This window comes from Rhipicephalus sanguineus, chromosome 4 (assembly GCF_013339695.2).
Source record: "Rhipicephalus sanguineus isolate Rsan-2018 chromosome 4, BIME_Rsan_1.4, whole genome shotgun sequence".
NCBI classification, from domain to species: domain Eukaryota; kingdom Metazoa; phylum Arthropoda; class Arachnida; order Ixodida; family Ixodidae; genus Rhipicephalus; species Rhipicephalus sanguineus.
In genome coordinates, this window is record NC_051179.1 from 208993654 (window position 1) to 209006668 (window position 13015).

At 46.6% G+C, this 13015-nt stretch overlaps 2 protein-coding genes across 2 annotated transcripts in view; one reads left to right on the forward strand and one right to left on the reverse strand.

The window, feature by feature from the left end:
- Positions 1-13015, reverse strand: part of LOC119391067 (monocarboxylate transporter 12) — a 136447-nt gene that overhangs the window by 54117 nt on the left and 69315 nt on the right. The window lies entirely within an intron of this gene.
- LOC119392019 (RAB7A-interacting MON1-CCZ1 complex subunit 1) lies at positions 8599-9676 on the forward strand. The gene has a single exon (XM_037659654.2). It carries the CDS (start codon positions 8599-8601, stop codon positions 9571-9573), a length of 975 nt encoding a protein of 324 aa, XP_037515582.1. The 3' UTR covers positions 9574-9676.

Below are 13015 nucleotides of genomic sequence, written 5' to 3' on the forward strand. Positions count from 1 at the left end.
ATTTCATATATCGAGAGGAGCAAGCGATTGTGTTATAGCCAACGACGCCTGGCGTTTACATCAAAGGAATTGGGCTTGTTAATCAGGGGCGACCAGCGAACTCCCACGAGGCAGCGCCTACGTGAATGACAAATGTATCGTTTTGACAATAAGCATGGGCGCTCGCTATGAAGACAAAACTGTGCATAGGCAAAAATCAGATGTATGCATTAAGGGACAAGGAAGGCAAGGTCACAAACAATATGGATAGAATACTTGAGGTAGCGGAAGAGTTCTACAGAGATCTGTACAGCAGCCGAGGCAATCAGGATGATAACGTAAGAAGGAGTAATAGCGCAGAGGAATCTGACATCCCACCAGTATTGACAGGAGAAGTAAAAAAAGCCCTAAAGGGAATGCAAAGGGGCAAAGCAGCTGGTGAGGATCAGGTAACATCAGACCTGTTGAAAGACGGTGGAGAGATTATGTTAGAGAAACTGGCCACCCTGTATACGAAGTGCCTCTCGACGGGGAGGATACCAGAATCTTGGAAGAATGCCAACATCATCTTGATCCATAAGAAAGGGGACGTCAACGACCTGAAAAATTACAGGCCCATAAGCTTACTGTCCGTTGTCTACAAGCTATTTACAAAAGTAATTGCTAACAGAATTAATACGACATTAGAGTTCAATCAACCAAGGGACCAGGCAGGATTTCGTACAGGATTCTCAACAATAGACCATATTCATACTATCAGTCAGGTGATAGAGAAATTCGCGGAATACAACCAACCCCTATACATAGCCTTCATAGATTACGAGAAGGCATTTCATTCGGTGGAGACATCAGCAGTCATGCAGGCACTGCGGAATCAAGGCATCGACGAAGCCTATATAAACATAATGGAAGAAATGTACAGCAGATCCACAGCCACTATAGTCCTCCATAAAGAAAGCGACAGAACCTCAATAAAGAAGGGCGTACGGCAGGGAGACACGATTTCTCCAATGTTATTCACCGCGTGTTTACAGGAGGTTTTCAGGGCCCTAGATTGGGAAGAGTTAGGGATAAGAGTTAATGGAGAGTATCTCAGTAACCTACGATTCGCTGATGACATTGCATTGATGAGTAACGCGGGAGACGAATTACAGCTCATGATTACTGAACCGGATACGGAAAGTAGAAGAGTCGGTCTGAAAATTAATATGCATAAAACTAAAGTAATGTGGAACATTCTTGGCAGAGAACAGCGCTTTGCGATAGGTGGCGAGACACTGGAAGTTGTAAAGGAGTACGTCTACTTAGGACAGGTAGTAACCGCGGAGCCGAACCATGCGAGTGAAATAACTAGAAGAATAAGGATGGGATGGGGCTCATTCGGCAAGCATTCTCAAATCATGAATGGTAATCTACCACTATCCCTCAAGAGGAAGGTATATAACAGCTGCATCTTACCGGTACTTACCTACGGAGCAGAAACCTGGAGACTTACAAAGAGGGTTCAACTTAAACTGAGGACGACGCAGCGAGCTATGGAAAGGAAAATGATAGGTGTAACCTTAAGAGACAGGAAGAGAGCAGAGTGGGTCAGGGAACAAACGGGGGTTAAGGACATCATAGTTGAAATCAAGAAGAAGAAATGGATATGGGCCGGGCACGTAGCACGTCGGCAGGATAACCGGTGGTCATTAAGGGTAACTGACTGGATTCCAAGAGATGGCAAACGCGTGAGGGGGAGACAGAAAATTAGGTGGGTAGATGAGATTAAGAAGTTTGCAGGTATAACGTGGCAGCAGAAAGCACAGGACCGGGTTGATTGGCGGAACATGGGAGAGGCCTTTGCCCTGCAGTGGGCGTAGACAGGCTGATGATGATGATGATGATGATGATGATGATGATGATGATGATGATGATGATGATGATGATGATGATGATGATGGGCGCTCGCTTTAAGCATTTTGCTTAAAAAATCAACATGATATTATGTTTCAATGAACCCAGCTGCAAGTTCAGCGCCATGTGTGTCACTTTTCCCTTTGTCCCGTGTGTTAAACGCGGTATTATACTTATCATGTAAACCTACCAACTCGGTCAGTCTGCTGTCTTCTTCAGTATAAAACCTTCCTTTTTTTCGAAATAGAAATAGCGCACGTATTTTACCAGAGATGGCGAACTTTTTGCACAAGCTTCGGTGGTTCCCAAAAAGGGTTCCACACATATAGTATCTGTCGCTGTCAATGATGTATTCAGTTTGTCCTGAAACTAGAAGCTACAGCAGTCACCACATCGCTATAGCTCGGGTGCAAGAGCAAGTATCGTCAAATGAAATAGACGTAACGAATGTTAAGTTGTCCATTAGGTTTTCTTTCGTGGCTACCGGCAAGCATAGGTCGGCAAACTCACTCATGCGTCGACTCACTCACACTCTCACAGACTCAGATCGAGCTTTGAGTCTGAGTGAGACCGGGTGAGTAATATCTTGGTGAGTGTGAGCCTGAGTGAGCCCGGTTGAAGAAAATTTGGGTCAGTCCGAATCCTAGCGAGCCCGGTTGGAGAAAAAATTGCTGAGTGTGACTCCGAGTGAGCCCTAAATGCAAAATATATTTCATGAGTGAGTCTGAGTGAGCTCCACCTTTAATTGCCGATCTATGCCGGCAAGCACGTGTTGGGCACACAAGTGCAGTAACCCGAAAGGGCACGTGTTCTGTTCGTAGCACACTTACGAAGGTTCCTCAAAGGCAAGTCCAATAATAGGCACCTATGAACCTACAGATAAAAACAAATAAAAACAAAACAAAACATTTTAAGCAGACGGACAAAAACATTGTCCCGCTGGAGCAATTAATGCTGTTTTCGGCCAGTCACGTCCCCCAAAAAAAGAATTCACTAAGTGTGTGAAATTCTCAATAACCAGTCGACTAGTGTACTTGATTTGGTTATTGTACTAAGTAGGAGACATTGGTGAATACGAATATTTTTTGAAATGCTCACAAATATGCCCAAATGTCAAGTTTTCCCAAATAGATCCGAAAATGGCGCTAAAGTACTAATACATGGCCGCCGCGAACATGAGCACTTGAGACCTGCCACGGTAGTCTAGTAATTATGGTGCTGGACTGCCGACCGAAAGGTCGCGGGATCGAACCACGTCCGCGGCGGCCGAATTTTCGATTGAGGCGAAAATGCTTGAGGCCCGTTTACTAAGATTTAGGTGCATGTTAAAGAACCCCTGGTGGTCTAAATTTCCAGAGCCTTCCAGTATGGCGTCCCTCATAATCCTATCGTGCTTGTGGGAAGTTCAACCCCAACAATTGTTGTTATGCGTGCAATACGTAAGAACTCACGCAGTATCGCAGTCTTACGTCGTTCGGGGACTTATACTTTAGCGGTCATACAACGATCGTTCGCTCTCTGTGAAGAGCATTGTGCAGGCGAAAAATACTGAATGGTTCCTAATGTTTCATCTCTGAGTTCAAAGTAAAAATTATGAATACTCGAGTAACTGTAAAAGCGGCTGTTTGTAATTCGAAACGTATTCTTCCCGCTTCTGGAAATCACTATTCCACTCGCATTCCATTCGGTTGCGTAAAAACTGTCACAAGGTTTTCAGCTACACGTGGATACTGAAGGCCGACTTGACAGGTGAGCTCTAGTTTTGAGTTGTGGTGCAGGCGCGAAATGTAATGAACAGGCTTCATGACAGAAGCGTAGCCAGAAATTTTTTTCGGAGGGGGGGGGGGGGTTCAACCATCCAGTTTGTATGTTAGTGCGTGCGTTTGTATGTGCGCGTGTATATATGCACATGCAAAATCGAAAATTTTAAAATTTCGGGGGGGTGGGGGTCAGCCCCCCAACCCCCCCCCCCCCCTAGCTGCGCCCCTGCTTCATGATATAAATTATTACTGTAATTGCGGTCAGTCCGTGGCGTATGTGTTTACATATTATAGAATTCTGACGATGACGAAGTGCTAGGACCTCCTGCTGCCACGCACAATGATCCAAGCTCGAAAACAACATCGCCTATACACAGCCTCTGGAAGCAGTCGTGCCCTGTCGTATGATGTGTAATCGCGTGCAGTTTGGTACTCCGAGCAAGAGAGCTCTTGTTATGCTTTGTTTTCTCATCACACTGTGTGCTGAAAAGATACCATGGCCCACGACAGGCGTGACATGAAGTAAATGCGAACGAGAAACGGGCCTCAAATGCGCTCCGCTCTAGCTGCGCAGAAAGCGCTAATGAGCTAGAGACACACGCTGCGCTTCACATCAAGTTTAGACAGAAATTGCATCAGACAAGGAAGTGGACATTGGCGGCGCCTACATACAAAAAATGACAATATCAGAAGCGTCCTTAAGCAGATGCGTACACGTGTTGTCACCCGACAACACGTGAGCAGAAACTGGAATAAACGAGTTCAATAATGCGGAAGGTTGAGCAAACTGTACAATAATCATGCCGTGTGGGTGAAGCACAGCACCGACCATAACTGAGCTGGAGGACGCTACCAAACACGACGCTCGCTTAGCGTCTTCATTGAACACTTAGAACAACAAGCAACGCAGCTTGTTGACTGAAAATCGATACGCCTCTCAAGTCACACGTGTGCTATTCCTATATCATTATAAATTCTCATCAAAGGCGTATCCTCTATATCTCTTTTAGAATAAACAAACAAAAATCACAGCGGCCCCCACATCCCCAAATATGATTGTAATTCGTGTGCACGCAGTAAATACAGACAGAATTTCGTCAGCAGGAGTTTTGTCCTGCTTGAAAAACATGGGTGACGGCAAGACACCCTACGGCACCACGAAAGTGCTGCTGTAGCCAACTCGGAATATCGAAGCCTTCTGGCGTGCAGCTAACATCGATACACATAAAGTGATATAGCGCTCACGCGCCGCAAAGAGCAGTGCCGTTTTTTTCTTTTTCTTGTTTTTTTTTTTCAAGAGAAGCACGTATTGACTAACCTGTGTAGCTGGTGGTGCTCTGAAAAAACCTTCTCACTCGCAGCTGGCGCGCGCGCGCACAAAAAAATAATAAATAAACCAAAATAAACTTTCTTACCGGAACTGGGGTTTGAAAGCAGGTCCACACGGTCCGAAAGCGAGTTCCTCGAACACTAGACCACGCGCTCATGCTTGCCCAATGTGAAGTAACTCAAACATATGAATGCGTTCTACCGGCGATGCAAAAAAAAAGAACATGGTTGATCCCTCCGTCATACAAATCGGTATAACACGAAACTAAAATGCGTCATAACAGAAGTAGTTGAATGTTCACTGTGTCCTGATATAAGAGAGCTTTCACAATGTCTATTTTTGATGTTTGGCAGCTATAGCACCGTTTAACGTGGATTCACCTCGTTGACTCTTGGTGGCACGTAGCTATCCCGACGGCTGACGTCCATGATCAATGATTAAACAACACTTGTTGTAGCTGTAGTAGTTAACGGTGGGAGTGTAATCAGAGAAAACGGTGTGACAGCCAGAAGAGCGTCGCTGACTGGAAGCAGAACTTGGGCTCCGATCGCCATCCCGCGGCATGGTAAAAAAGTCACAGTTTTGCCGCAACGGCGAAGCAATGAATGCGATAGCAACAAATTGCAATCTAACGCGAAGAACGGAAAGCAGCTGGAAATTTCCAGCGCGTCGCTCAAGCGCAAAGGACACACGAAATGGACACACACAGGACGACCGCGAACTATCAGGCGTCACAGCTCGACACTTACAGCGCGCTGCTCAAACGTAAACAAGGACGCACGAAACGAACGCCCAGGTATACACAGTGCGACCGCGAACTAACAGCTGTCATAGTTGTAACTTCTTTCTGTTGGAAAAGCGCGCTCCTTTCGCAAACTTGGCCCCTGCAACGGGGCGAAGTGACCTTCGTATGCTCTGTAACTTTAGCGCGGACGTCGCGGTGAAAGCACAAGACATACAAACCACCCCCCTCACATGATAAGCGCGCGCACGTGACCACTCCCCGTAGGGCAAAGTGCACCTCGCGTGGCCCGAAGCACGCGCGGATCTCAACGAGCGGGGCGACGACCTTTAAAGCGCGCCCCTCGCGAACTTCGCGCCATCTTGCTGGTGACCAAGAAAGAACGCTGAAGTAAATGGTGTATATATATGGCTCGCCGTTAGCATGCTGGAAGATGTACTCTTCGTGGCCTAGCTGTTTAACGCCGCGCGCTGCGGAGCGAGATGTCACCCATAAGATTCCGTGCGTCGGGAAGTATTTTAAATGCAAAGCATTTCTTAGCGAACCCAAGGCACTTGGAGCGTTTCTATTTGCGTATCTATCTACCTATCTATCTATCTATCTAGCCGCCTACGTCGGGGTGCTCTCGTGATCGCCTCCTTAACTCAGTGTAGACCAAAATTGGCACAGGAGGGTCAGAGTGTTTGACGAATGTGACCGTCTGGTCATGACATGAATAACGTGAAAATTCGGTCGCGTACGTCGTCAAACGCTTTCCTCCAGACACGTGTGGCACATACCCGTATACCACGGGCAGGGGTGTACGGGTATGCGCCACAGGTGATTGACAATTTATATATCTACCCAGGAACGGCGATAACAGACATTGGTAATTGAAATGCGAGAGCGTTAAGAAAAACTTACACCGGCAGAGTTGAGCCGACGAATGCAAAGAATAAAAATCAGGATCTTAGCAGGAATCGAACCCAAGCAGTCTGCGTGGCAGTCAGGTATTCTACCACAGAGCCACGCCAGGTCTAGAAACTGCTTTGAAAGAAGACCTTTTGGAGGCGTAATGTCGGTGCAACGTCATTTGGGGTTGCAGTGCAGGTTATCCAATTTTGTAACAAAGTAATAAACACTATATATGTGGCGTTTTTTTTCAAAAAACAGCCAAATGCAGAAACCGAAACTGTGCCAAATATCACGGGAGCGTAAAGCGTGCCTAAGTGTGTCTGACTTCTAAAACAGTTTGAATCAAGATGGGGCAATTTCTGATTGTTATGTGAACTCAAAAAGGCAGTTTCTAATCAAAAATAAGACAAATGCTTCATCTGTATCATTCAAACTGAGCCACATTCATTAAACCAGCGCTGCGTCAACACTCGTGACCAAAACAACCAACATGGTCTCATCCAATCTGTTTCATTTGTGTCTCGTTGCTTTCCTATCGTGTTTACGTTCCACAATTACTTTTTCTAGGGCTATTTGGCACACACTGAAGGACATGATCTTGCAGAGCAAAACACGAATATAAAGAGTAAGAGGCCGACTTTCCTACTTTTTTTGCCTCTAGGCGTTTTTTTTTTTCGAGTTTAGCGCTGCAGTATCTTGTCCTTCTTTCGCTCGAATACGATAAATTTGAAATGAAAGATATATGAAATGAAGATATTGGGCACCAATCTATTCCTTGAAGAAGAAGAAGTAATCCGAAACAGCACGGCATAAAACGAACTCAGAAGAAGAAGAGCTGGAGCACTTTTCAAAGCCTTCGTAGATGCCATGAACTAGAAAACGCTGCCGACAGTCTAGAATAGCGCGCCTTTTGCGAGGCACGAACATTCGCTTTTCAAGTCCAGTCATCGCCATTACGCGCACACGACGGAGGACGGCACCGATGGAAGCACAAGGATGATGTTAATTTTATCGCAAAATGTTGTTGTACCGTACATTCGAATCGTTTTAGAATTCTTTTACGTGCTAATTCAAGCCCGAATGAAATGTTCCAATCTATAGGACCCAAATACAATGCTTACTCCTGAATATCGACGATAGTGGGCTATATAGATTTCAGCCGCAATATTTTTGAGGTATATAGGGGACATGAACACTGGCAAAAAATTGTTGGAGCAGGCCCGACCGTATTGATAGAAGCAAAAAAGTGCGTTTTTCTCAGAAGTGCATTTGGCTCTTTTAGAAAAAAAACGCCACGTATGTACTCCTATAATGCCGGCGTCATGTAGGTTTAACGTCAATTGTGGTTCCAGTGTTGGAATCGCTTTTACAGCAGCCTAATAACCATTCCATTTGTATTCCTACGATTCAGCAATCTATATTGAAGCGTTGCTCGACCCCGGAGGGATACGCTAAGGAAAGTTACGTATGATATTCAGATCATCGCACCGCAGCGTGCACTTCGCGTCGATAATACAGAAGGTCTGTGCTCCAACATGAGTGCTGATACTACGTCAGACCATACGTTACCATTTAAAAGTGTAGTCGGCGTGCCTGGTACGCCCACGTTGTGCATATAACTCCTCCGTTTACAAAAACACGTCGATCCGCCTCGTAATGCTTGCCGAAAAATGCAGCATAGAACTACTGGCTGCCTACTTCGCATGAAACCGATTTCAAGAAGGCATGGGACCTGTCGAATTTTTTGTAAATTACGTTTTTGTGGCCTTTATATATATATATATATATATATATATATATATATATATATATATATATAATATATATATATATATATATATATATATATATATATATATATATATATATATATATATATATATATATATATATATATATATATATATATATATGTATTGACCGAGCAGTCTACTATATGCCTCATAGAGAGGACAAAGTTGAGAGTCGTGTTTGCCGCGTCCTCTCACGAACGGGGCATGCCATCTCTCAATGAGTGTCTCGATAAAGGAGAGAATCTAAATCCGGAACTGCTCCAGATTCTGATACGATTTCGCTGGTACCCCATCGCTATTCACTCGGATATCGAAAAGGCGTTTCTTCAAATTGAGATACAGGAGTCTGACAGAGATGCATTCCGTTTTCTGTGGTTCGATAAGGTTCCCGTTAGCCCAAGCCATGACATTGTGGAATGGCGTATGACACGGGTGCCCTTTGGGTCGACATCAAGTCCGTTCCTTCTGATGGCGACTATTCATCATCACTTGGACAATGTACCAGACGAAGACAAGGAAGTTCTACAGGACTTGGCAAAGATTATTCTGGATGTCACATACTGCCGAGAGAACCGTCTTGCTAACAACGACTTTTCAGACGGTGATTCTCTAGAACGAGTCCATGCCATAATCCGTAGCCTGGAACATGTTGAGAACATCACGAAGCACATGGGCTTCAGCACGGTAGTTGAAGGCCTCGGTGAGGAGCTTGCCGAGTGCATAGAATGGCGCAAGGGAGGACTGGTCTATATGTTCTGCCAGAGCAAGGAGGGAGATAACGACCACAGTTGGCTAATGGCCAACCAGGAAACTTTTCTTGCTCTGCTGCAGCAAGGCTTGCAGCACCTGACGGCAATGCTCAACGTTCGTCGCCCGTTGAGCGCCGAAGACGTCACGGTGCTGTCAGGGCAAAGAGACGTGCTGGAACTCCTGGAGAAATGCATCTACAGCTACGTGCACGCGCTGTCGCTCATGTATGCCGGCGAGATGTGCTTCTGGCTGGTGACGTACTCGAAGCGGTGGGATCGGCCGCTGGACATGGCGCACGCGTTGCCGCTTGGTAAGCGGCTGCTGCAGGACTACATCAGCGCTGTCGAGGGTCACTTGCAGGATGCAGGCTGGAACTGCACCCGCGCCCGGCAACTTCTGGCACAACTGGAGGAGGAGGCGCAGTGCTGAAGCGCAGCCAGTGTGCACGGTGAAGCCGATGCAAATTCAAGACAAAGACAAAGCCCGACGAGAAGCGAGATTAACGGACATTCTTGTCGGGTGAAGGAGGAACAGCAGCACCGTCAAGTTAAAACATTTCCGCATTGTTCCCGGGTTTCGGCACCATTAATAAAGAAAACTATGAGCGAACGCGATAAATCAGACACGAAGCCATCTTGCCCATAGGATTCCTAACTTCCTCGTCTTCACTCGCAGTCGTAGGCTGCACACGTTTATTATTTTTCTTCGTGTGTATATATATATATATATATATATATATATATATATATATATATATATATATATATATATATATATATGCACATACGGGGCATGACGGTGAAGCCGACGTCAAAAACCAGCCCAGAGTATCCATATAATTGCTGTCGCAATAAAAGTTAACAGAACACTGTGGCCTGACTAGAGGGAAACGCAACGCGCCTCGTGTCTCTCCTCTAGCCCGGCACCTCGATTTCGCTCGGGGCGAGCGTAAGCGGGGAACGCGGTATTATCCCAGGAGAGGCTGGCGAGCGTGGCAGAACTATTTTTAAAATGGATGGATGCTGTGAGCGAGGCTGAGGCTTGTGCTATGTTTGCCACCTCGTGGTGTGTTAAATAGTTGACAAAATTGCACTTCTCCTATTAGAAACGCGCCGAATGGGACGGACGCGTAGCAACGACACGTTGCAGAAGCTAATCGAGGAGGCTACTACGGTCATGGTGCATTACTTCATTTTACCGCTCCCAGAGGGCGACAGAACCTCGCCGACAGCGCTGCGAGAGGAAAGTGTAAGACATGAAAAGCGCGTTTGTGAAGGCTCCAGAGTGAGTGGCGCTCTCGCAGTGGATAGTGTGCTTGGCATCTGTTGCCGTGGACCGCCTGAGGTCGTGGGTTCGACTCACGTTGGCGAAACTTCTTCTTTCAAGTTTTTTGGCATTCAGTCGTGTGTACTTTTTCGACGTCATTTCCGTGACGGAAATGCGTCACTGAAGTCTTGGTGAACCCCGGCATAAAACAGTTTCGTGTTAAAAAAATTCGGAAGCAGAACACTTCCTGTGGGCGCTTCATTGTAGGATTTCGTGTTGGCGGACTAAAAGGGATCTGCTGGACAATGCGTAAGGTCGATATCAGGAATTGCGCATCTGAGGGAAATTCCGACTTCGAGAAAATTTACTTCCTAAATTGCGTTTTCGTGATCTCGTGATGATCCTTTCGTTGGGTAGTTCTACAGGCTGACGAACACTAGAAAAAACATGAAAGACGCCACGCCGGTTCCGCCCGAAAACAGCGTTCCGGAGACGGCCACTACCTAGAAAGAAAGAAAAGCAGTACGTCAGACATGCCCACGATAAGCTTCGCTCGTCCTATTTCCCCGATAGGCGAAGGGCCCCTGATTTTTTAAAAGCGAAGCGGTTCTTGGTCGAGGCTTTCATGGTCCGGGGTCGGCGTAGAAGTGATCCCGTGGGCTTGCAGTGTGGCGAGAGTCAGGTTCGCTAAGAAGGGGAGGGCTGCGCTGTGCTGCGAGAGACGAGGGCGTCCTGCTAGAGGCGAGGGCGTGCTGCGAGAGTGAGGGCGGAGGATGTCGAGGGGTGAACCTTCGTGAAACGCTCCAAGATGGGGTGACGGTGAGGCGCAGTGGAGCGTAAAATAGCGTGTCAGTGTCAGTGGTCAGGAGTTCGCGCTTTGAGAATGGTGAATATTTCTCGTTCTCCCGATGAAGAAGCCACTCGACGTGAGCGTCAGCGAGAGCTTGCGCGAGAACGGGCATGTCGTCGCCGAGCTAACCGCGATGTTCGCGCAAGAGAGGCCGAAGCTAAGCGCCAGCGAAGGGAAGACTTGAAAAGCACAGAAGCACGATATAGCCTGATGAATGACGGGCATAAGCTGCGCTGTTTCGTCAGTGTTCGCGAAGTGGATCTGGCTGGATTTTTTTAAATCATAGTTTGCTGTATCTTGATTTTAAAAGTTGCACGGCCACACACGCACACAAGCGAATGGAAAATCGGCATTTTGTGCGGATCTATAGCAAGCGCACTGCTGCGCTCTACTCAGCATACCCGTCTTACTCTCGCGAGTGGCCCGAGGTACGCTATCAGCTGCTGTTTTAACAGCAGAGCTCTTCAAAAGCTGGGCATGACGACAGACGAGTGTCCGCGCTGGTCACGCTCCGATTCACAGATACACCCATAGATGGCGTAAGTGACTCGGTCGCGGACGAAACGGTAGCCGCACAGTGAAACGGGGAAACGCAGAAAATCTCAGAAACCCAGAAGGGAAGCACAGCAGAACCGTAGCTCCGATGTTTCTACAGATTTCACATTGTGACGATCACTTAACGTTATACAACATATTAGGCCCAGTGCCGGGCCCATCTAAACAGCGACGGGTTTTACAGTCACTGTTTAGTTACCTGTCAAAAATTGGCCTAGTCGGAAAAGCTTTTTTGATTGCATGATAACATCATACAGCAAAGGCTTCACTTACCTGATGCACTCGTAAATATTTCTATCAGGTTCACTTGCGCATTTCGTTTCTTTATATTCTTTCTTTTTGTTATTATTTCCTTCCCTCTCTTCTTTAGCCTGTCAGTCCCATTCCCCATCCCTACACAGAGTAGCATGCCAGCGGTATACAGACGCGGGCAAAAATCTGTTTTTCTAATAAAGAGTCTCTCTCTCTCACACACACACTGGGTGGAACTGGGGTAATTTTTTATCAGTAATAGCTAGGCGAGCGTGCAGACATTTAACGGAACCGCGGCACCCTTTTCACTTTATTTCCGAGAGCGGTCGCTGCGAATCGTCTCTCTTTGTGCTTGACGCTATTTTCCAGGAGCTCGCTTGCTCCCTTTCATAGTGCCCACGATAGTGACCGGCGTAACACGTTTCTCATGACCCGCTTCGATATTCACGAAGAGAGACCTGGGGCCGAATTCACAAGACTTCTCTTTCGTAAGCGCGTTTTCCCATTCGTCAGTCACGCCACACTGATGCCACATGTGGCCTATAGCCGTGACAAGCCTGACCGAAACTTTGTAAACAGTGTAGTCTATGTATGTGTGTGTGTGGTTATCAGTGTATATATCATAATCATCACACAGCACCTGGAGTAGCATGTCAGGCGAATAGGCAGGCAAACATCTCTAGCTTTTCATTAAAACATTTCTCTCTCTCTCTTGCGAAACAAGAACGATCCAGTCGTTTGTGCGATACGACAGCTGTGAGCAACGGCTTTGAAAAAAATAATTGATAGGGGCTCATCCGTTAAGTGTAACCTCACATAGCAAGGGCGTTGTGCAGAGTTACGCAGCTTGCGAAGAGGGGGGAGGGAATCGAAGTTTAGAAAGAATTTGAGCACTGGTTAAGCTGTTTGCGAAAAGTAATCACCGACAGTTCTTGCTTTCCGCCTATG